The 23,014-nt window shown below is 42.0% G+C and overlaps 1 protein-coding gene across 2 annotated transcripts in view; it reads right to left on the reverse strand.

Moving 5' to 3' along the window:
* PCYT1B (phosphate cytidylyltransferase 1B, choline) overlaps positions 1-23,014 on the reverse strand; it is a 118,859-nt gene that overhangs the window by 35,405 nt on the left and 60,440 nt on the right. For both annotated transcript variants that reach the window (XM_023555143.2, XM_003416055.4), the window contains exons 2-3: positions 21,186-21,285; positions 11,208-11,324 (exon numbers count right to left, since the gene is read on the reverse strand). In XM_023555143.2, coding sequence (XP_023410911.1) covers positions 11,208-11,324; positions 21,186-21,285 — 217 coding nt within the window. The remainder of the gene's footprint in view (positions 1-11,207; positions 11,325-21,185; positions 21,286-23,014) is intronic.

Here is a 23,014-nt window from a genome sequence, read left to right on the forward strand (position 1 = left end):
TGAAATCCACTGGCAATTCAGAATTTCATTTCGGTGCTAATTACAACTGTGGTTTTTATTAAAAGTATTCTCCACACTACCTAACGCAACTTTCATATCTTTATTTCCCTATTCCACCCTTCAGTGAAAATTACTAATCAGAAATAAAATGAACAGACAGAGAAGGAAGAGAGAGGAGAAGAACCAAGAGGACTGAATTATATAAGGTTTGAATGGTCAGTTCCAATTCTTGTACTACATCATTGTTCTTATTAACCCAAGTGTGATTCATGTGTGCTTGCACACACACACATATACACACACACCTATACGTACACACATGTACTCATACACATATATAAACACACATACATACATACACGTACTCAGGCACACACTTCTGTTGCCTGGGTTAAGGTCCAGTCACTACACATCAGACTACAAAATCAAGAGGAGAAAGTCATAAAATTCAAAATCCAGTCTAGCAGAATTCATCTTTTCTACATCTCTTATCCTTTCTAGATCTCAGGTTACTAAATGTTCAAATGGGGTTAGTAAGTATCCTTCACTATCAGCCTTAGAAGGAGCCCTGGTAGCTCAGTGGTTAAAGCAATTGACTGCTAACCTAAAGATCGGCAGTTTGAAACCACCAGCAGCTCCGTGGGAGAAGGATATGGCAGTCTGCTTCTATACATATTTACAGCCTTAGAAACCTTGTGGGGTCACAATGAGTTGGAATCAACTCGATGGCAGTGGGTTTTTGGCATCAGCCTTAGAAGGAGCCCTGGTGGCGCAGTGGTTAGGCGCTCGGCTGCTAACGGAAAGATCACAGTTGGAGCCCCCAGCCTCTGGGGGAGAAACACACAGTGGTCTGGTCTGCTTCCGTAAAGGTTCACAGCCTTGGAAACCCCATGGAGCAGTTCTATTCTGTCCTATAGGGTCGCTATAAGTTGGAATTGACTCGATGGCAACAGGTTTGGTTCTTGATCAGCCTAAGAGAGGATTTATATAAAAATATTTTGAAATAAACTGAAAAGTAAATAGTATCTATTATCCCATCCAGAATGTGTTTTTTGGGTGACGAAGGCAGCTTTTCTAAGGTTTCCCACATGTCCGGAAGAAATACCATTATGGGTACAATCCCTGTTTACCAATACCAGTGAGGATCTGGTGCTCAGAACTACTCTGACTGCTCCTCAATATGAGTTTTTTTTCTTAAAGATATTATGTATATACAATAAATTCACAGATTTTAAATATACAAGATGTGTTTTAAAAACAGAAATGTGATCATTTTCTTAAAATCAAATCATGACCCACATCCAGAACCAAGTCTGGCCACGCCCAACATCCTTTGGGAAACGTACTGCAGCCCTTCCCGGATACTCCTGTCTTCTATGGTCCTCCTAAGTCGCACTGGTGGCTCAGTAGTTGAGTGTCTGGCTGCTAACCAAAAGGTCGGCAGTTTGAGTCCACCAGCCGCTCCTTGGAAGCCCTGTGGGGCAGTTCTGCTTTGTTCTCTAGGGTCATGATGAGTCGGAATTGACTTGATAGCAACGAGCTTGGTTTTCTTTTAAGTTGCACTTACAAGCTGAAGCCAGGACAAGGTACAACCTAAGTAATTCCTAGAATAGGCAAATAAATCGCAAGCTCTACACAGAAGAACCATTTTGTTCCAAGCAATTGGTGGTTATAATGGGGAGGGAAGGGACAAAGGTCTTCTAGAATTGCCTCTGAGACAAGGTCCAACAAATGGCCACTGATATGTATCATTCAAATTTACATACGTTTGAGGCAGATGTTCTCTGCCTATCCATTTGCCTGAAAGATGCCTGGACAAACAGGAATTAAAGGAATAGGGACTACTCCTCCCAACTCCAGACTGCCTTCTGGACATTAGAAAGTAAATGTGTCCAAGCCCTACAGACTTTTTAAAACAATGTTTTATTGTGTTTTCGGTGAAAGTTTACATAGCAGTTTAGGTTCCCATTCAACAATTTCTACACAAATTGTTTAACGACATTGGTTACATTCTTCACAATATGTGAACATACTTGTTATTTCCATTCTGGTTGTTCCATTTCCATTAATCTAGCTTCCCTGCCCCCTTATCTTCTCATCTTTGTTTTAAAGTCGTTGTTGACTGTTTGGTCTCATATAGGTGATTTTTTAAAAGAGCACAGTACTCACAGGTGATATTCTTTATTTTGTGAGCCAACTTTCCATTCAAGGGCTAGTTTCGGTTCCTGGTTTAAAGAGTATCTCAGGGCAGTAGTCCCAGGGAGTCCTCCAGTCTCAACCAGTCGGTAAGTTTGGATTTTTTAAAAAAGAATTTGAGGTTGCGTTCCACGTTTTTCTTCCATTCTATCAAGATCCATCTATTGTGTCCCTGATCAGAACGGTTGGTAGTGGTAGCCAGGTACCACCTAGGTCTTAGGGTCTCAGGGTAAATGAGGCCATAGTTCACGTAGACTACTAGTCCTGTAGATTAGTTTCTTCTTTGAGTCTTTGGTTTCCTTTTCTCTTTTGCTCCGGATGAGTAGAGACCAATAGTTGTAACCCCACAAACTTTTTTTTTATTGCACTTTAAGTGAAAGTTTACAGATCAAGTCAGTCTCTCATACAAAAATTTATATACACCTTGCTACTCCTAATTGATCTCCCCCTAATGAGACAGCACACTCCTTCCCTCCCACTCTCTCTTTTCGTGTCTACTTGGTCAGCTTCTGACTTCCTCTGTGCTCTCATCTCCCCTCCAGACAGGAGATGCCAACATAGTCTTATTTGTCTACTTGATCCAAGAAGCTCATTCTTCACCAGTATCATTTTCTGTCCCATTATTGTCCAGTCCAGCCCCTATCTGAAGAGTTGGTTTGGGAATGGTTCCTGTCATGGGCTAACAGAAGGTCTGGGGACCATGACCACTGGGGTCCTTCTAGTCTCAGGCAGACCATTAAGTCTGGTCTTTTTACATGAATTTGGGTTCTGCATCCCACTGCTTTCCTGCTCCCTCAGGGGTTCCGTGTTGTGTTCCCTGTCAGGGCAGTCATTGGTTATGGCCGGGCACCATCTAGTTCTTCTGGACTCAGGCTGACGTAGTCTCTGGATTATGTGGCCCTTTCTGGCTTTTGGGCTCATAATTACCTTGTGTCTTTGGTGTTCTTCATTCTCCTTTGCTCCAGGTGGTAACCCCACAAACTTTTGATTGTTTCTCCCAAACCTGTAATCTTCCTCATCTCAGTAAATAGCAATGCAATCCTTCCAATTACTCAGGCCAAAGCCTTGGGGTTATCATTGACTCCTCCGTCCTCCCACGCTCCGCATCCAATCCATCAGCAAGCTGCTGGATCTGCCTTCAAAATGTACCCAGGAGCCATGGACTTCTCAGCACCTCCACTGCTTTCATCCTGGCCCATTAACCATCTCTCCCATGGATTACTGCAGTGGCCTGGTATCTGTTCTCCTGATAGCCTTGCCCATCCCCCAATAACCTGTTCTCATCGACCAGAATCATACTGTTAAAACCTGTCAGATCATGTTATTCCTGGGCTCAGGACCCTTCCCATCTTCCTCAGAGTAAAACCCAAAGTCCTCCAGCAGCCTACAAGGCCCCTATGAGATCCATATCGCCAGCCTACAAAGCCCCACAAGATTCACACTTCTGCCACTCCTTGCTTTTCTGAACATATCTCCTATTGTATCAGGGCCTTTGTACTTTCTGGTCCCTGACTCTGGAACAGTTGTACTCCAAATATCCCTAGGTGTCACTCCCTCTCTTCCTCTCCAGGGAAGAGTCTTCCCTACCATCCTATTCTAAATTGCAATCCCACCCCCACCACTGGCAGTACCCATTCCCTCCTCACTTTACTTCTTGTCATGGCACCCATCATCATAGAATTATCTTATTTAATTTTGTTGATCGTTGGTGTTCCCCTACTAAAATGTAAGCTCCCTGAAGGCAGGGACTTTTGTCTGTTTCACTCTCTGATGAACAGTACCTGGCCATAGTGGGCTCTGAGCAAATATTTGTTGAATGACACATATAGAAGCTCAATAAATGTTTATTATTATTATTAAATGACTAATTTCTTTTATAAAGATCAGCACAAAGCTGGTTCCTGTGAGGCAGAGTTTAAAGATGTCCCAAATGTCCAACTTTTCCAAGCTGCTGCACCACTCCATCATCTCTAACATCAACTACTCCCTCTCCCCTCAGCACTCTTCCTCCTGTCTTTGGGTTCCCTAATTCTCTGCAACGTCTCACAGAACGCATGACCTTTCCATATAAAGGAAATGGCTCATGTGGTTGTGGAGCTGGCAGGTCCCAAATTCATGGGTCAGGCGTAGGCTTCTCCCAGCCCACGTGGATGCAGGAGCTGATGAGCCCAAACTGGCAGTTCAGACCACAGGCTGCTGGCTCACAAGGCTGCAGAAGCTGGCAAATCAGGCCACATGATACGCTGCTGGCCTGAGAGGCTTTGAAGCACAGTGAATCCCACAATCAGCAGGTCAGACAGCAGGCCTCTGGGGAAGTCAAATGATTATGAACTGGACATGGAACCCAGATGCAGAGAGAGAGAGAGCCTCACAAGGACAGGCACATGTATCTTAGATGCAGGCCACACCCCAGGGAAGGGCATAACTTTAATAAGGGTGGGGCTTGAGTCACACCCTCCTGCAAGGCTGTGACCCAAGACACACCTTATGCCAATCCTGCCTCATCAACATATAGGGGTCAGGATCCATAACACATAAAATGGAAGACAACCACACAATACTGGGAATTGTGGCCCAGCCAAGTCGACATATAACCCCAACGATCACAGGTTCCACATACCTTATTTGCATAATTGCACTCAATCATTGTGTGTGAGTCACAAAGACCATAGCTAGAAGGGCCATATTAAGTAATTCATTACACTGCAATTATTTAAAGTAATAAAAAAAATAATAGATGTGTATTTATCCATAGACACATTTCAACAGCATACATGCAAATAAGAGACTGATATGTCTCTAGATACATGTGTATAGGCATATCTCGCCTATACATATTTCCCAAGATATTTTCTATTATAGCATTCTGCACTACAAACACACCATCAACCAGATGACTGGTTGGAAAACTTTGATGAGTATCAGAATCACCTCAGGAGCTTGTTAAATATAAAGATGGCTAGGCCCCACTCCCTGAGATTTTGATTCAGTGGGTCTAGAGTGGGGCCCAGGCAGCTCTCTACTTGACAAGCTTCAAGGGATGATCCTGATGCACACAACATTTGAAAATCCCCGCAGCATACTATGAACAAGTTGAGTAAAGAGCCATGCCTGTCTGATCACCCATCGCACCCAGCAGTTGGGAGCAGGTAGTAGGGCCATGATATCTATGTACTGATTCACTGACTTCATTTGCTTTTGACTTCATAGATAGGAATTATTTATGGGCCTAGCTATACAATTTTAAAATTGATCTAAGCTTTTCAAATGTTCTTTTAGGACTTAATTAAAATACTACCTCAAGAATCATATTGAGCAGAAATGGATTTCAGATCCATCGATTTTCTATTTTAAACATCACAAAACTAGGACGATCCATATCCTCCCCCCTTTTGAACTTGCACCTGAGCAATTTGGTATAACTTCTAGATGACTGAGATAATGGCCTCCTGACAGAACACAAAGAAAACAAACATCCTGTTTATGCCAATACGGGGTCCTATTTTCATGTCCCAGGAGTGACCTCAAGAAGCAGCTGAACATGCTGACCAGTTATTGTCTAAACATTAATTACGCCCAAAGCAGCACTGTTGTTCTTGAGTCTTGGCAAATGCACTCTGACAACCAGATGGAGAACTCTGGATAGTGGTGCTCAATGGATGAATTCATTGAGCTATCTGGGACCTCATGCTGCAGCTAACCTAGCCTGGCAGATCACTATGCTCAAAATGAAATATTACCAGTAACTGCAGCAGAGAAACATATAATATAGGGGTTAAATTTTGGAGCCAAACAGACTTGGGTTCTAATCCCAATTCTACTACTTCTTACTGGGGAAGTTACTCAAACTCTTGAAGCCTCAGTTGCTTCATATTTAAAACGTGGTAAAACTACCGAAAGTGATCTATACATATGATGCAATGCGAATCCAAATCCCAACAACATTCTTTAATGAAACGGAAAAACTAATCTCCAACTTTATATGGAAAGGAAGGAGGCCCCGAATAGCTAAAGCAATATTGAAGAACGAAGTAGGAGGCCTCACACTTCCCAGTCTCAGAACTTACTATACAGCCACGGTAATCAAAATAGCCTGGTACTGGTTAATGACACACACATAGACCAGTGGAATAAAATTGAGAATCCAGAAGTAAATACATCCATCTATGGGCAGCTGATCTTCAACAAAGGGTAAAAAATCCATTCAATGGCAAAGAAATAGTCTCTTTAACAAATGGTGCTAGCAAAACTGTATATCCATATACAGAAAAATGAATCAGGACCCCTACCTCACACCATGCACAAAAACTAACTCAAAATGGATCAAAAACCTGAATGTTGAAGCTAAACCTATAAAGTTCCTGGAAGATGACATAGGGTCAAAACTAGGGGACCTCATTTTCAGGATAAATAGTCTGTCAAAACTAAAAATGCACAAATGACAGAAGATAAATTAGATAGCTGGGACCTCCTAAAAACCAAATAATTGCTCTCATCAAAAGACTTTATCAAGAGAGTAAAAAGAGAACCTACAGACTGAGAAAAAATCTTTGACAATGGCATATCGGATAAGGGTCTAATCTCTAAAATATATAGAAAATTTCAACAACTCAACAACAAAAAACCAAACAATCCAATTAAAAAATGGGCAAAGGACATGAACAGATACTTCACGAAAGAGGGCATTCAGGCAGCCAACAAACCACGTAGGGGCACAGTTACGGAGGCTGTCTAGACATATCCAAACAACTTGTGGGACTGGTTTACTGGCTTAAAAGGCTTGGGACCATAGTCAATTGGCATAACATAGCTCACAAAATTAATGCTCTAGATCCTTGTTTGGTGAGTAGTGCCTGGGGTCTTAAAAGCTTGCCAGCAGCCATCTAAGATACAACTATTGGTCTCTACTCTTCAGGAACAAAAGAGAATGAAGGAAATCAAAGGCTCAAAGAAGAAACTAGTCCATGGGACTAATAGCCCACACGAACCACAGCCATTTCTAACCTGAGACCAGGAAGAACTAGATGGTGTCCAGCTACCACTACGGACGAATAGAAGGTCCTAGATAAAATGGGAGAAAAAAGTAGAACAAAACCCAAATTCCTAAAAAAGGTCAGACCTACTGGACTGATTGAGACTAGAGGAACCCCCAAGACTATCACCCTAAGATACCCTTTGAACTTGGAATTGAAGCTATAATAGATTGGCTTATAAAATAAACAATAGCACCTGTGAGTAATGTGTTCCCTTGAACAATTAACTATGTGAAGCCAAATGGTCAACATTTACTCAAAAGCAAAGATGAGAAGGCAATCAGGGGAGGGGAAGCTAGATCAATGGAAACAGAACAAACAGAATGGAAATAATGAAAATTCTGACACGTTGTAAAAATTGTAACCAATGATGTGGAACAGTTTGTATAAACATTGTTAAAGGGGAACCTGATTTGCTGTGTAAACTTTCACCTAAAAGTCAGTAAAATATTATTTTTAAAATGGTTCTTTCATGTAGTTAACAGTAAGCATTTTTCAGCTATTCTCAACACTCATACTGAATCCTAAAAATGGCTTTTCTCTTGTAGTTAAGAGTAAGCATTTTTCCCCCCAGCTATTCACTTCAAAATCACTTAAAAAAAGCCAAAGGTGTATAGGTTGGTACTGCTGCTTCTTAAAAATGTAAGAGGAATATTTTCTGGAATTAGCAAAATTTTCAAAATGCACTGGAATAAACACATGGATAAAATATTTACATGGTCTTTTCAGGTTTCATATGCATTATTTAGGAAAAAAAAGGAAGTTAAAAAGCTAATTTGTCAACTCACATCATAAAATATCTATTCCATTTACAGATAATCCTTATCCCATTTCAGCTTTTAAAATGCTTATTATTTTCTACCTCCTCACAACAAAAAATAAAATTATATGCTGCGAGATCAATTACTTTTTTAAGAGTATATGCCCTTTTCTATTATTAAATGCAAAGGAAAAGTTTAATTGTGATGTCTAAAAAAGATAATTGTTATTTTTGATTTATATATTTGATTATATTTAATTATTCCCAAAAGCCAAACACTAGAATTTGATACACACACATACACACACACACCCCCCCAAAACTTAGAGAAGGGATAGCATGCCTTTTTATTATGCTCCTCTCTTTGTAAATATCACAATTTTATGTATAAATTATATTGCATTACTACAAATTAAGCACATCGATGTATTTTGTTTATAACTTACTATATTAGGTCCACACTATTTTAATCTTGGCCGATTCTATTTTATACAATGCATTCTGTAATGCATTTCTCAGTGGTTTCGATGAAACTTCTTGAAACACAGTAATATAATTATGTGAGCTGAAAAGCAAAATCATACTTTTCCTAGGTTTCTAGGTTTTTAGTAGGTTTAACAATGAGGATTGGCTTTGCCAATTAGGTTAGGTGGTATTTTCTGCATATTTAGTAAGCTGAAACTGCAGCCTCAAGGATTTGTTTTAAAAAAGAATATTTAAAGCACATGATAAAAGCGTGTTATCAAAAATTGTTATATTGACAATGATATAATGAAATGACCAACATTTCCATTTCCCAACCCTTTCTGAGTGTGTCTGTTTGAATAAGTTGTTTTCAAGTAAAAAAGCAAGAGTTATAATTCAGAGTTATCTGATAAGTCTTGGTAAAGCCTTTTTGTTATACTTCCCCAAGAGGGAGAAAGCAAATGACTCTGATGACTTGGTAACAAATCCTTTTGCAGGTCAGATCACTTTGAATCCATTGTTTCCAACAAATGTGAAGGAGGATCTTAACATATTGGCATGTGCTAGATGATTAAAAAATATTTTTGATGACAATAATAAATTATTTTTGCGATTTTTGGCAATAAGAACTCAAGGCAGGAAAAAGTTAGTTCCTGCCTTTGGATGGAGCAGTATTGCTTCTAGCATTTGAGTTATGGAATGACTAGGTGGCTCCCTTTGCCATGGCTGCTAAGACATTTAGGATTTCTTGCTGGAGTTTTTCTCCTTCTCTTCTGCTTTAATTCCTGGCCCTGAACTCCTGTCTATATTAATTGCTCTGAGTGTTAAAGCATGTGTGTTTTTTATGGCAAGCCTCCCCAAAGACATGCAAATCGGTAAAATATCATATCCCTGTAGCTACCACACCTTCTTTGCTTGTCCTCACGTTATTGTCTTGACTGGTGGGAAGAACGTTATACAAGGAAAGGTGTGTGTACTGGCTTCTGCATGCCCTCCCTTCGTTCAGGTCTCTGCACAAATGTCACCTCATCAGAGAGGCCTCCTGACCTTCCTATCTAAAACATCTCTCCTTCATTCATCCAGTCACTCTTTCCTCTTGCCCTATTTTATATTTCCTCATAGTACCATGGCTACATATTTACTAGTTTATTGGGCATTGTCTGTCTCCTCATTGGAATGTAAGCTCTATGAGGGTATAGACAGTCTGTTTTGCTCATGGCTGCATCCCTAGTGCCTGGCACATTGTAGGAACTCAGTAAATATTTGTTAAATGAAGGAATCAGTCCATGAATCAGTGAAACCATTGTGGCGTAATGACATGGAAAGCTGCTGACATTAATGAACTGCCTCCTTCAATTTACAAGAATGTACTGAAAGCTGAACATTTCCTCTGATCTTACTTTTGATGCATTAACCCAGGGCCATGGCTGGTGATCCTGTTAACTGTGACCAGCATCTAGCCACCTCTAAACTTGAGTCACCAAAATGACCAAAGCCTAAACATTACAAAGGTCTCTCTGTGGACCTATCAGCCTGGGACCAGGCTCCAGGTGGTAGTGCTCACTTGAGAAATGGTTTTCCACTCAAGATAAAGGGAAGTGAGCAAGTGAAGTGTTTTCTGGCTGCCTTGGGTTCCCTCTGATAACTTGCCCAGTAACCAATGCCTTTCACCATTTTTTCCCTCTAGAAAGAACATCATTCAATAACCACGTGGTCACCATCCCCGGCAAAAGCTACAGAAGGGTTTCTCTCAAATATATGAAAGGTAGTTTTAAACTTGCAGATGACAAAATACTTTTTAAATACATATACAGTCTCTTACCAGCACCTTTTTTTCTCACGTTAGGTCTGAGGGTTGATGGTGCCTAGTTCATGTAATGGAAACCCTGGTGGTGTAGTGGTTAAGAGCTATGGCTGCTAACCAAAAGGTCAGCAGTTCAAATCCACTAGGCACCCCTTGGAAACCCTATGGGGAAGTTCTACTCTATCCCATAGGGTCACTATGAGTCAGAATCAACTCGGCGGTAACGAGTTTGGTTTTTTTGGTTTAGTTCATGTAATGCCACCAAAACTGATCACAGCAGATGGACATACTACTCTTGGAAGCTACAAAAAAAAAAAAAAAAAAACAAAGACCCCTCATAATTACATAAGGTGAGATGCAGGCCTCCCTGGTCAAGCATTGTCCCTTTGACCCAAACTGAAATACGCAGGCCTTCTGGAGGAGGAAAATTGCAATCCGCATCTAACTACTCTGCTCTCTCCACAAGTCAGTGCTTTCATTGCAAGCCAAGGTCATCTGGGCATATAAATCTCTATTTCTTTAAAACACTATGCACAACATTGGCCTAAGTGCCGTAGGTCACACTAAGGAAAGAGACAATGACCTTCTTTGCCCTTAACCATCCTGAATCCCCTCAGTTCTCGAAGATTTGAAATCAGAACAATATTGCATTTCTAACCTTCTCAAAAATTTTAGAAACATAAATTGGATCATGCCTCAAACCCAAGGAGAAGGGCACTAATGGAGAACACGAAACAGTTGCCCTTGGTGGTATTGTGAGTCTCTCCCTCTTGGAAGATGAGTGCTGTACGATCCCATGATGTAATTTCCCTTTTGGTTTTTTAAACGTCCTATAAAATGTCAGACAGTGAACAAGTGAGCCAGTCTGGGCTGAGTTGGAAGCATTAACAACATGAGATTTTAAGATTATGAAAGAGTTTTCTGGAAAAAGAGAAAATGCACATCTTACCTCCTACCAACAAGTAGCTGTTGGGGAACAGTGTTTTTGCTTGCATAAGTGCCCTTGCATGACCTGAGTGGAAGAGGTCAAATATTCCATCTGCGTACACCCTGACAGGCCTGTCAACTGTAGAAGAAAGAAAACATTGTCAACAGAATAGTAGAAAAGGAATCCCAGTTACCTGATTCTTCCATCAGTCCAGGGCCCAAGAAAGTTTACCTGGATAAGATACAATCTCTGAATACTTTCAGTTTCATATTAGTACATGAAACTAATTTTTAAAAGAGGTTGTTCTGAGGACATCAAAAAAACCAGTTGCCATCAAGTCGATTCCGACTCATAGTGACCGTATAGGACAGAGTAGAACTGCCCCATATGGTTTCCAAGGAGCACCTGGTGGATTTCAACTGCTAACCTTTTGGTTAGCAGTGGTAGCTCTTAACCACTACGCCACCAGGGTTTCTGAGGACATCAAAGCAGAATTAAAAAATAATAATAACAAAATTAAGACAGAACAAGAACACACATTTTTAGCCAATAGGAAAGACAAATGCAAAGCACTGTGGAGTTTTCTGAGCTGGTAGGTTCAAACTAACCAGGCATAACCAGAGAGTCAGCAGTCAGTCCAGCAGGAATATCAAGGCAGGAGTAACTGAGAAGCTCAATGGAAACAACAAATGACTTCATCCTTGAGTCTGGAAGTCCTGAATGAAGACCCCTGAGCCTGCTCATACTCTCACAAAAGCCAGTTGGGTACCTTTCTTCCCAACTCCGAGTCACATAGGGTAGCCTGAAATCAGCCATGGTAGAAATATTTACACCACGGAAACTGGCAAATGCTACACATTGGGGCTTATTTCTTCCAAGAGGATTGGTTCTTAAACATTTACCAGCAAATCACTGCACAAAGGTCACTCCCTAACCTCTCTGGTATCATGAGAGATGGAGGACACATGCCCAAAGGGAGGAGAGTCAGGGTGCAAAAGTTGCATGTGGGTGTGGTGTTCAGGGTTAGAGGTGAGCAGCCAAAACCACAGTCTTTCCTAGAAAGGTCAAGAGTGACAAGGGCACAGCAGGTACTTTCACAGTGGCATATGGTGCTCTGGGCAGCGCCATTCCATAAGCAAGAGGGACACACTTCACCGAGAGACCACTCTAGAAACTGCAGGATGACAGTGCTGTTGAGCCAAGGCAAAGACGCATGCCCTTCAAGTCAGAGGGAGAGATCAATGGGGGTTGGGGCTCCATCAACCTGGTGGATGAAGCAAGTCACAGAATTATTCTCTTTAACTTAGAGTGGGAGAAGAGGGTTGCAGCTCTACTGCACCCCGATCCTGATAGTCTGGAAGATGCCTGCTACATTTGTTGAAAACTTCCATATATTTTACCAACTTTTACATCTTTCTGACTTCTCAAAAGAGAAACGGGAGAGTGAAAATTCAAGAAGAGGATCCAAAAAGGGATGGTCGGAGAAAGAAGAAGTTTCTCATATCAAAGTGCTCTTGTCTTAAGCAGCCCTGCTACCTCTTCTTCGTGGTTACAAACAACACAGAGACCTGCTGTTCTTGCATTGAGAAGAAGGAAGGAGACATAGGTGGCCACAGCGGTGTTCTTAAAAAAGGAATATGAAGGCTACCAGTTCAACATGGCAAGCTGAACATACAGATTTAGCTCTGCTTCCTCTTGAAACACCACAAAAATTACAGAAAAAGAGTTTTGAAAAAGGGTATGAGCCTCCAAAGGCAGAGAAAACAAGAAAGGTAATGACAGTGGGTTAGAGATGTCAACAACATTTTGGAAAGTTGATTGTCATGTGGTACCTGGAGGGAACAAGAATCAGGGGTGGGGATAGGTAGGGAAAGGGATCGCTGGTTTTCTTTATAAGCCTGAGAGTCCTATTGGCTTTTTAAACTACATGCATGTCTTATATTAATTTTATAAAAATTAACTTTTTAAAAAAGAAATAAATCAATATAAGCTTCTGTTGAATGATCTTTCAGCCTTAGATTTTAAATTGTGATTATTTCTTGATACAGGACAACCTCATTAATTTGGAACATAAAGAAAAATGAATGTTACATTAATAGATTCAGATAGTACAATGTTTCTAATAAATTAAACTTCTCTAATAAAAAAAACCCAAGAGACTTTATGTCAGGTAAGGAATTGCAATTATTTCCAATTATACACCATTTTGAGCAAACAGAATTGCCTTTGCAGGATTACACTGTATTCTAAATAGGGCACAGTAAATAGAAAAATGCTTTGAAATAACAAACTGTCTAATGAGGGATCCTTGGTTTCAATGCTCTTATTCAATTTGAATTCAACTGAGGAAAATTTGTTTTAAGATATAAACCCCAGGGGAAAGCAGATGGCAGTTTTGCAGAACTTTTTGTTATTGATTCAGAGGTGATCAAGATAAATCAATTCAGGAAGCAGGGAGGAAAGAAAAGTAAGGAAAGATGACATAATTACTGAGAAAAAGACCATTTAGTAAATCTTTGAAGAATATTTGTGGAGTTGATTTTGCAATAAGCTCACTTTTAAAAATCGTAGTGTGTCAGCAATTTCCAGACTCTGGGAAACTCTACGGGACAAAAGAAAAAAAAAAAAAAAAAAGAACCCAGTCTCTTCAACAAATAATCTTCAAGGAAAAAAGAGAAAGAGAGATGGAAGAGGGACCTATAGGTTTAAAAAGATTTAAAAGATACATAACCAATTATAATGTGTGGACATTATTTGAATTTCCGTTCAAACTATAAAAATATGATGACATAAGACAGCTGGAAATTGGAACTTTGGCTATTTGATTATATTAAAGAAATCAATGTTAGCTTTTTGGGTGGGATAATGGTAAAGTGGTTATGTTTAAAAAACAAGAGTCCTTATTTTTTTAGATATATATATATAGAAATATTTATGGATGAAATGATAGGAAATCTAGGAATTTATTTCAAATAATTCATGAGGGGAGAGCAGATGGGGGTGTATTTGGGGCAAGGCTGGCCATGGGGATGCATGACACATAAATGTTCATTACATTGTTCTACATTTGTGTATATTTGAAATTGTCCATAATAAAACTTGTTTTTTGATGGAGTGTGGCTTTTTTAGTTTGTACGTTTGTTTTGACCTTTTGTTTGGACATCCTCTTAGGCATCTGAAGACTCTCTATAGCATCTACGTGGGGAGCTACTGGCCTGTGAAGCTGGAGGTTTGACAATGATCACAAGTCAGAGCACAACTATTCTATGGCTGTGGTAGACAGACTCTAAGGTGGTCTCGAGGTGCTCCCAGCCTCCTGGCATTCATGCCTTTGTGTAATTCCTTCCCCTTGAATGTGGGTGGGACCTGTGACTTGCTTCTAACCAATAGAATATAGCAAAGGTAACGGATATTATTCCCGTAATTATGTTGCGTTGTATAAGATGCCATCTTGCTAGCAGACTCACTCTCTTTCTCCCTCGATGGCTTTGAAGAAGCAAGCTGCCACGTGCTAACAGGGCTTATGGAGGGGGCCGTGTGACCCGGAACTGTAGGTGGCCTCTAACAGCTAAGGGTGGCCTCTGGCTGAAAGACAGCAAGAAACTGGGGCTCTCAGTCTTACCAATGCTAGGAAATAAATTCTGCCAACAACCTGAGTGAGATTAGAAGTGGATCCATCATCAGTCAAGCCTCTAGACAGAATTGAGCCCTGGGAAGTATCTTGATTGCAACTTTGTGAGACCCTAAACAGAGGACTCACCTAAGCCAGGCTTGGACTCCTGACTTGTGGAAATTACAACATAAAAATGTATGTTCTTGTAAGCCACTAAGTCTATAGCCATTACTTATGCAGCATAGAAAACTAATACAATCTTTCTGCTCACAAATTATTATACATTTTAAAAGAGATTTCCAGAAAATTTCTGTTTATCTTGAATGGACAGAGGAAAGCATATCAAATAAATGTGATCTGGAAAAATACATGTCTGTATAAAAAAAAGTATACCACACATTAATTACCAGGATTCAAATACCATATTTTATGCAAATAACACATACCTTCTATGTTTGTTTGGGAACAACCGGTTTAGCTGCTCTGAACTACCTCCTCAAACATCTTGTTGCCTTTCTCAAAAGCAGCCCTTGCAAAGCTAACTCTGCCTACCTTCCTCCTCACATCCCTCTCTTGAAGATTACTCTTAAAGAGTGCTATGGTCAGGAGCTCAGCTTTTAACACAAACAGGTTTGAGTTCAACTCAATTTACCACTTACCAGTAGTTCTCACGGAGTGGTCTTCTGACCAGTAGCATCAGAATCACCTGGGGACTTGTTAGAAATGCAAATTCTTGGTCCCTATCCCAGTTGGACAGAAGGCCTGGGCCTAGGCATCTGTGTTTCAACAAGCCCTTCAGGTGATGCTGATGCAGCTCAAATGTGAGGACCGCTGCCACTTGCTAGCTGAATGACCTTGTCTTAAGCTGGGTTCTCTAGAGAAGAAAAACCAGTAAAGCGCATAAAACCAAACCAAACCAAACCCTTTGCCGTTGAGTCGATTCCAACTCATAGCAACCCTATAGGACAGAGTAGAACTGCCCCATAGGGTTTCTGAGGAGCAGCTGGTGGATTCGAACCGCCAACCTTTGGTTAGCAGCCAAGTCCTTAACCACTGCACCACCAGGGCTCTGTAGTAAAGCATATAAATGCATACTATAGAGAGATTTATATCAAGGAAATGGCTCACACAATTGTAGAGGATGGAACATCCCATGTTCGTGGGTCAGGATAGAGGCTTCTTCTGATTCATGTAGCTGCAGGGGCTCGTGAACCCAAGACTGGCAGGTCAGACAGCAGGGCTCTTGCTCACAGACTGTGAAATTCAATGAATCCCAAGATCGGCAGGCAAGACAGCAGGTAAGCTTCTAGCTCAAGTCCCAAGAACCAGAGGTGAGATGGACAGGAGCCAGCTGCAGGATCCAGAGCAAGCTAAAGCCCACAAGCCTTGCCAGGAAGTCCACTTATATTCGATGCAGGTTATACCCTCAAGGAAACTCCTTTTCAACTGATTGGCTGTTCACAGCAGATTCCATCATGGAGGTGATCACATTATATCAAATCTCATCATGGAAGTGATTACATCATTACATTGCTGTCAAACTACATCATAACTGCCAAACCACTGAGAATCATGGCCCAGCCAAGTGACACACAACCTTAACGATCACAGTCCACCCTTCGTCAACTTGGCACCTGCACACATCTCTTTAAACCATACACAATCTCCGAATAAAGACAATTAAAAAGTCATATTTGCACCTAACATGATACAAACACACACACAATCAAATATGTACTAGCCCTATTTACATCTTATATTTTATAAGTAAAGAAAACAAAAATATTTGATGCATACATACAAAGCAGAAATACTCATAACAATTACAGTCCTTGTTTCTGCAACCGGTCACATGGCTGTAACTTGTATTTAGAACTACCTTCTTCTGCCACCCATTCCATATTCCCTTCACCCTCAGCAAGAGTCTCAGCTGGTCGCAGTTCTTTGCCTGGTGGGGTGACCCAAACCTTCATTCCTGAAGGGTCTGGGCCATTAGTAGTCATGTCAGAATTGGGTTGCTGTAGTTTTCCATTGACTTTAATCATAGGACACGGTAGTATTAAGAAACACCCTAAGGAATCTCCTGCATTGCAGACATAGTATTCTTTACCTCCATTAAGTAATAGCAATCCAATTTCCTCCTGGTAATCAAGATCAATCACACCAGCCAATATGGTAACTCCCTTCTTTGCCCATTGATCCAGAGACATAAGGAGCCCAAAGTGGCCAGGTGGCATTCTTAGCTTCCAATTCAATGGAATCAGTAATGCGTCTCCAGGTGGGAGCATTCCTCCCTTTGGAACTAAGACCTCTAGACCAGCAGGGCATAAAGTTGTGGGAACAGGAAGCAAAAGTTTTGTGGGTGCATCACTAGGGGTAATAGTGAGTGGTGCCACTCTCATTTCCACCCCTTAATTCCTGGACCCATGAATCCTGGCTATGGGAGAAACCACCATATATTGGACGCTGGCTTAGAGTATATACAGCCTCCTGGAGAACACTGCCCCAACCCTGTAAGGTATTGCCTCCTAGCTGGCACCATAATTGTGTCTTTAGAAGGCCATTCCATCATTCTATCAAGCCAGCTGCTTCAGGATGATGGGGAACATGATAAGACCAGTGAATTCCATGAGCATGGGCCCACTGCCTCACTTCATTTGCTGTGAAGTGAGTCCCTTGATCTGAGGCGATCCTGTGTGGGATACCATGACGGTGGATAAGGCATTCTGTAAGTCCATGGGTGGTAGTTTTGGCAAAAGCATTGCGTGCAGAGAAGGTAAATCCATATCTAGCATATCTATTCCAGTAAGACCAAAACGCTGCCCTTTCCATGATGGAAGTGGTCCAGTGCAATCAACTTGCACCAGGTTGCTGGCTGATCACCTCAAGGGATGGCGCCCATAGAGGGGACTCAGTGTTTGTCTCTGGTGCTGGCAGATTGGGTACTCAGCAGTGACTATAGCCAAGTCAACATTAATGAGTGGAAGTCTATGTTGCTGAGCCATACATATCCTCCATCCCTGCCACCATGGCTACTTTGTTCATGAGCCCATTGAGCAATGACAAGAGTGGCTGGGGAAAGAGGATGACTGGTTTCCATAGAATGTGTCATTCTATCCACTTGATTATTAAAATCCTCCTCTGCTGAGGTCACCCTTTGGTAAACATTCACATAAGACACAAATATTTTCACTTCTTCAGCCCATTCTGAGAGGTCTATCCACATACCTTTTCCCCATACCTCCTTGTCTCCGATTTTCCAATCATGTTCCTTCCATGACCCTGACCATCCAGCCAAACCATTGGCCACAGCCCATGAATCAGTATACAATCAAACATCTGCCCATTTTTCCTTGCAAGCAAAGTGAACAACCAGGAGCACTGCTCGAAGTTCTGCCCATTGGGAGGATTTCCCTTCACCACTGTCCTTCGTGAGATTCCAGAAAGGGGCTGCAGTGCTGTCATTGTCCACTTCTGAGTAGTGCCTGCATATTGCACAGAACCAACTGTACACCAGGCACGAGTTTTCCCTTCCTCAGTCAACAGATCATAAGGAAATCCCCATGAGGCTGTAGGTGCAGATTGGGATATGGAAGGTAATGTGACAGAAGTGGAGGCCATGGGCATTTGGAGCACTTCCTCATGCAACTTACTTGTACCTTAAGGTCCTGCTTGGGCCTGGTCTCATATATACCACTTCCATTTAATAATGGAGTGCTCCTGTGCATGTCCAACTTTATGATTCTATGAGTCAGACAACACCCAGTTCATGATGGGGAGCTCAGGCTGCATGATGACTTTGTGTCCAATGATTAAGCATTCAGTCTCCACTAAGGCCAAGTAATGAGCCAAAAGCTGTTTCTCAAAAGGAGAGTAGTTATCTGCAGAGTATGACAGGGCTTTGCTCCAAAATCCTAAGTAAGGGTCTGCGCTGTGATTCACCAATAAGGGCTTGCCAAAGATCCCAAACAGCATCTCTATTTGCCACTGATACTTCAAGCAACATTGAATCAGCCAGATCACATGGCCCAAGCAGCAGAGCAGCTTGCACAGCACCCTGAACCTGTTGCAGAGCCTTCTCTTGTTCTGGGACCCACTCAAAACTAGAAGCTCTTCAAGTCACTTGATAAATAGGCCAGAGTAGCACACCCAAATGAAGAATATGTTGCCTCCACATTCCAAAGAGGCCCACTAAGCATTGTGCCTCCTTTTTAGTTGTGGGAGGGGCCAGATGCAATAATTTATCCTTCACTTTAGAAGGAATATCTTGACATGCCCCCACACCACTGGACTCCTAGAAATTTCATTGAGGTGGAAGGTGCCTGAATTTTTGTGGGATTAATTTCCCACCCCCTGGCATGCAAATGTTTTACCAATAAGTCCAGAGTCACTGACACTTCTTCCTTACTAGGTTCAATCAGCATAATGTCATCAAAGTAATGGACCAGCGTGACATCTTGTGGAAGGGAAAGGGGGTCAAGGTCCCTGCAGACTAAATTATGACATAGGGCTGGAGAGTTGATGTAGTGCTGAGGTAGCCAACTGAAGGTGTATTGCTGGCTTTGCCAGCTGAAGGCAAACTGCTTCCACATTTTAGGTACCTGTTAGAGTAGCACCCCACTCCTGGTACCAAATGTCTTGGGCTAGGTTCTCTAGAGAAGCAAAACCAGTAAAGCGTATAAATACATATATATAGAGAGAGAGATTTATATCAAGGAAATAGCTCACACAATTGTAGAGGCTGGAATATACCAAGTGGGTCAGGATAGAATCTTCTTCTGATTCAGGTAGCTGCAGGGGCTTGGGAACCCAAGATTGGTGGGTTAGACAACAGGGCTCTTGCTCACAGGCTGGGAAGATTGATGAATCCCAAGATCGGCAGGCAAGACCGCAGGTAAGCTGCCAGCTCAAGTCCCAAGAACCAGAGGTCAAATGAATAGGAGGCAGCTACAGGATCCAGAGTGAGGAAAAGCCCACAAGCCTTACCAGAAAGTCCACTTATATTCAATGCAGGCCCCATCCCCCAAGGAAACTCCCTTTCAACTGACTGGCTACTTACAGCAGATCCCATCATGGAGGTGATCACATTATATCAAATCTCATCCTGGAAGTAATCACATCATCATACAACTGCCAAACTACATCATAACTGCCAAGCCACTGAGAATCATGGCCCAGCCAAGCTGACATGCAACCTTAATGATCACACACCTTGTGCTGAGTCACAACTTCTCTAAGCCTTAATCTCCTAATCTGTGAAATACTAAAAGTACTAACCACATAGAGTTTTGATAGCAAAGGAACTTAGTACATAGTAAGCACTTAGTAGATATTAGTTATTATTATCCGAGCAAAGCGTCCTTTGTACCACGGAGCACTTTAAATTTGGGTTATTGGTTTTTTGCAATGGCGAGTGGGAAACATTGAGTTAAATGGCTCAAAGGTTACCTGCTCAACTCATCCTATTTCTCACTTCGTTGCAATCAGCTGGAACGCCAGTCATTTACTCCTGCACAGCTCTCTACCTTGTGCCTTCGCTATTTCCTGTTCTGCCTGCCCAGAATCCCCTTCCATTTTCTGCCCCGATAGTCCAAATCTTATTTCTCCCAAAAGTATCATCTCCAGTCGCCTACCTCCCTGAAGTCTTGCCTGACTGCTCCAGGCCAAATGAATGAGCCCTTCTGGAAACTTTGGTTATTATCTTATCACCTGTGTTGCAGGACTTAACCCCTAAACACATGCATGCATTCTACTGGTGGTTTTTATTTCATATCTAGTTGTCTTATCTCTTTAATTATAGTGAAAGATCTTGGGAAACAGAGATGGTACCCTAAAATTCTTTTTAAAGCTCTTCCCTATCCATCCTCTGGTATGTACTGAAGGAGTAAAGGGATGAACAAACTTCCATAGCAGAGCCCAGTCTCTCTAATCTAAGGCACACTTGGAGAAACGCTTTAAAAACACAGACTTTTAAGAATAGCAATTACAGTAGTTTAAGTTCGTATAAGTCTTCACAGTTTAAAAAAATGCCTTCATACTTTTAACCAAATCTGGTTCTCACAAAAAACGTTGTGAGCAGGAATCACTGTCCCCGTTTTGCACATGAGGAAACAGATTCAGTTCACTTTCGTGGCTTGCCCAAGGCTGAAGAACTTGTAAATGGCCGCGCTGGGGCCCAAACTCCCATATCCTGCTGCATCTTTTACTTGGTTACTTTGGTGGGTCCATTTTATCACTGCTAGCGTTTTCACTCTTCTTGCACTGCGTTCTAATCTCTAAACCCAGCCCTCTGATCAAAAGAGCATGCTGCTCGAATAATGATGGGCCCTTCCATACTTTAGATGTCAAGACAGTGCCCATTCGAGGAACAAGAAGTAAAGCCTCACCTGGTGTTCCTAAACGGGCCTGAGCAATGGTCAGTTTTTCATGGGGAGCTTGGCACTGGCAGCTGGTTTCATCTGCAAATGGGGCAGGTGCAGTCAGGGTCTAGAAGGGAAAAAGAGAAAGGGAATAGAGTCTGACAGACTTTCCATTGGCATTAACTTCCCCTAAAATTTTCTTTCTTTTGGTTACACACATATGATTAAGAAGCAGAATGTACCCGCTGAATCTTTTGGAGAAATATACTATTAGAAATAAAGACAGGGACATCATCACTAAAATCTTTTTTTTTTTTTTGACTGATGCATCAGAAATAAGGAGCTCTTTGTTGCTTAGGTGCCGTCGAGTCAGTTCCAACTCATAGCAACTCCATGTAAAACAGAATGAAACACTGCCCGGTCCTGCGCCATTCTCCCAATCATTGCTATGTTTGAGCCCATTGTTGCTGCCACTGTGTCAAATATATGCCAGGTACCAGATGAGGTACTCTGGATATGTTATCTCTTTTAGGATTCACAACACCGTATGGAGGCGGTATTATTAGCCCTAAAAAAATTTAGCCCTATTGCACAGAAAAGGAAACTAGGCTTAGTGGGGTTAAGAAATATGCCAAGGTATGAGCTTGGAAAGTCACGATGCCCAGCTTCAAAAGTTTCATAACCCACGAGGGCAGTCTTCAAACATTTAGACTCACCTGCACGCCAGGATACTCAGCTGGAAGGAATGCCATACTCAGAAGTATAGCATAACATCTTTATTTCACACCCACCAGCCTGGCCAATCACAAACTCTGGTGTCTCTTCAGTGCAAAGGCCAAGGCCGTTATCCGTGCCTCAGGAAGGCCTAAAAGCACAGCAATTCTGGTGGGCTGCAGATAACTGCTCCTGAGGTAGCTCCAACAGCCACCAAGGGCCTCGAGGCCCCGCCCCAGGCAGCTTGGGCTGGGCCCTGGGGAGTGCTGTGAGAAAGATGTAGTCACTTGGAAGCCTGCCCAGGAAGTGGCCCTGCAGTTTTTAGTCAGCCTCTTAAAATGAAAACCTCACTCTCTCCAGGCAGAGGAAAACAATGTGAGCAGTATCTTTGTAAACAGGGCAAATGCAACCCAGACTTGTCCATTTGTAGTCCTTGAAATATGTCACTGCCACCGTTGTCACTACACCATTTTTATTACTTTTAAAGCTGAAGTGAACTAGTCCCTATAAGCATTACTCATATTGTTACATGAATTGTTTCTTAGAGATGGAGACTGGTGTTTCTTAACTTGGGAAGACTCAACTGAAGAATGATCCATAAGCTGGAACAGGGGCTGTGATCCACATTTACCTTCTGCCTCACTCACTCACACATATGCTAGGCAGTCTCTCAGAAGCTGGGGATAGAAGTAGGAATGAAACCACCCCTGCCCTTGAGGAGCCCCCAGCTCTCCTCAGCACTTTCAAGACCATTCTTTGCACTGCCCCCATCCCCTCTGCTCATTGTAGTACCATCTACCCTAGATGCCTCAGTGTCGTTTGGAGACCTCCCAGCTGCCTGAGTCTTCCTTAGCCCCACCCTTTCCTTCAGGGCTCTGGAAGCTGGCCAAGACTTTGGAGAAGGATTCAAGAAACTTGAGTCCATTACTGGTTCTTTTTCAGATACAGTAAGCTGACCTTGTGGGCTATGGTGGACAAGAGCAGCATTTGTAATGTGGCAAAGAGGTTCGGTGACAAAGAGCAGAGTCTCTGTAGCCACAATGACCTGGGTTCAAATCCCTTTTCCAGCACTTACCAGCTGTGTATTCTAATTCGGCTGTTCTGGCTGAAAGGAACTGACACTTGAAAGATTCAAGGCTACC

Source organism: Loxodonta africana, chromosome X, assembly GCF_030014295.1.
Source record: "Loxodonta africana isolate mLoxAfr1 chromosome X, mLoxAfr1.hap2, whole genome shotgun sequence".
Lineage (NCBI taxonomy): Eukaryota > Metazoa > Chordata > Mammalia > Proboscidea > Elephantidae > Loxodonta > Loxodonta africana.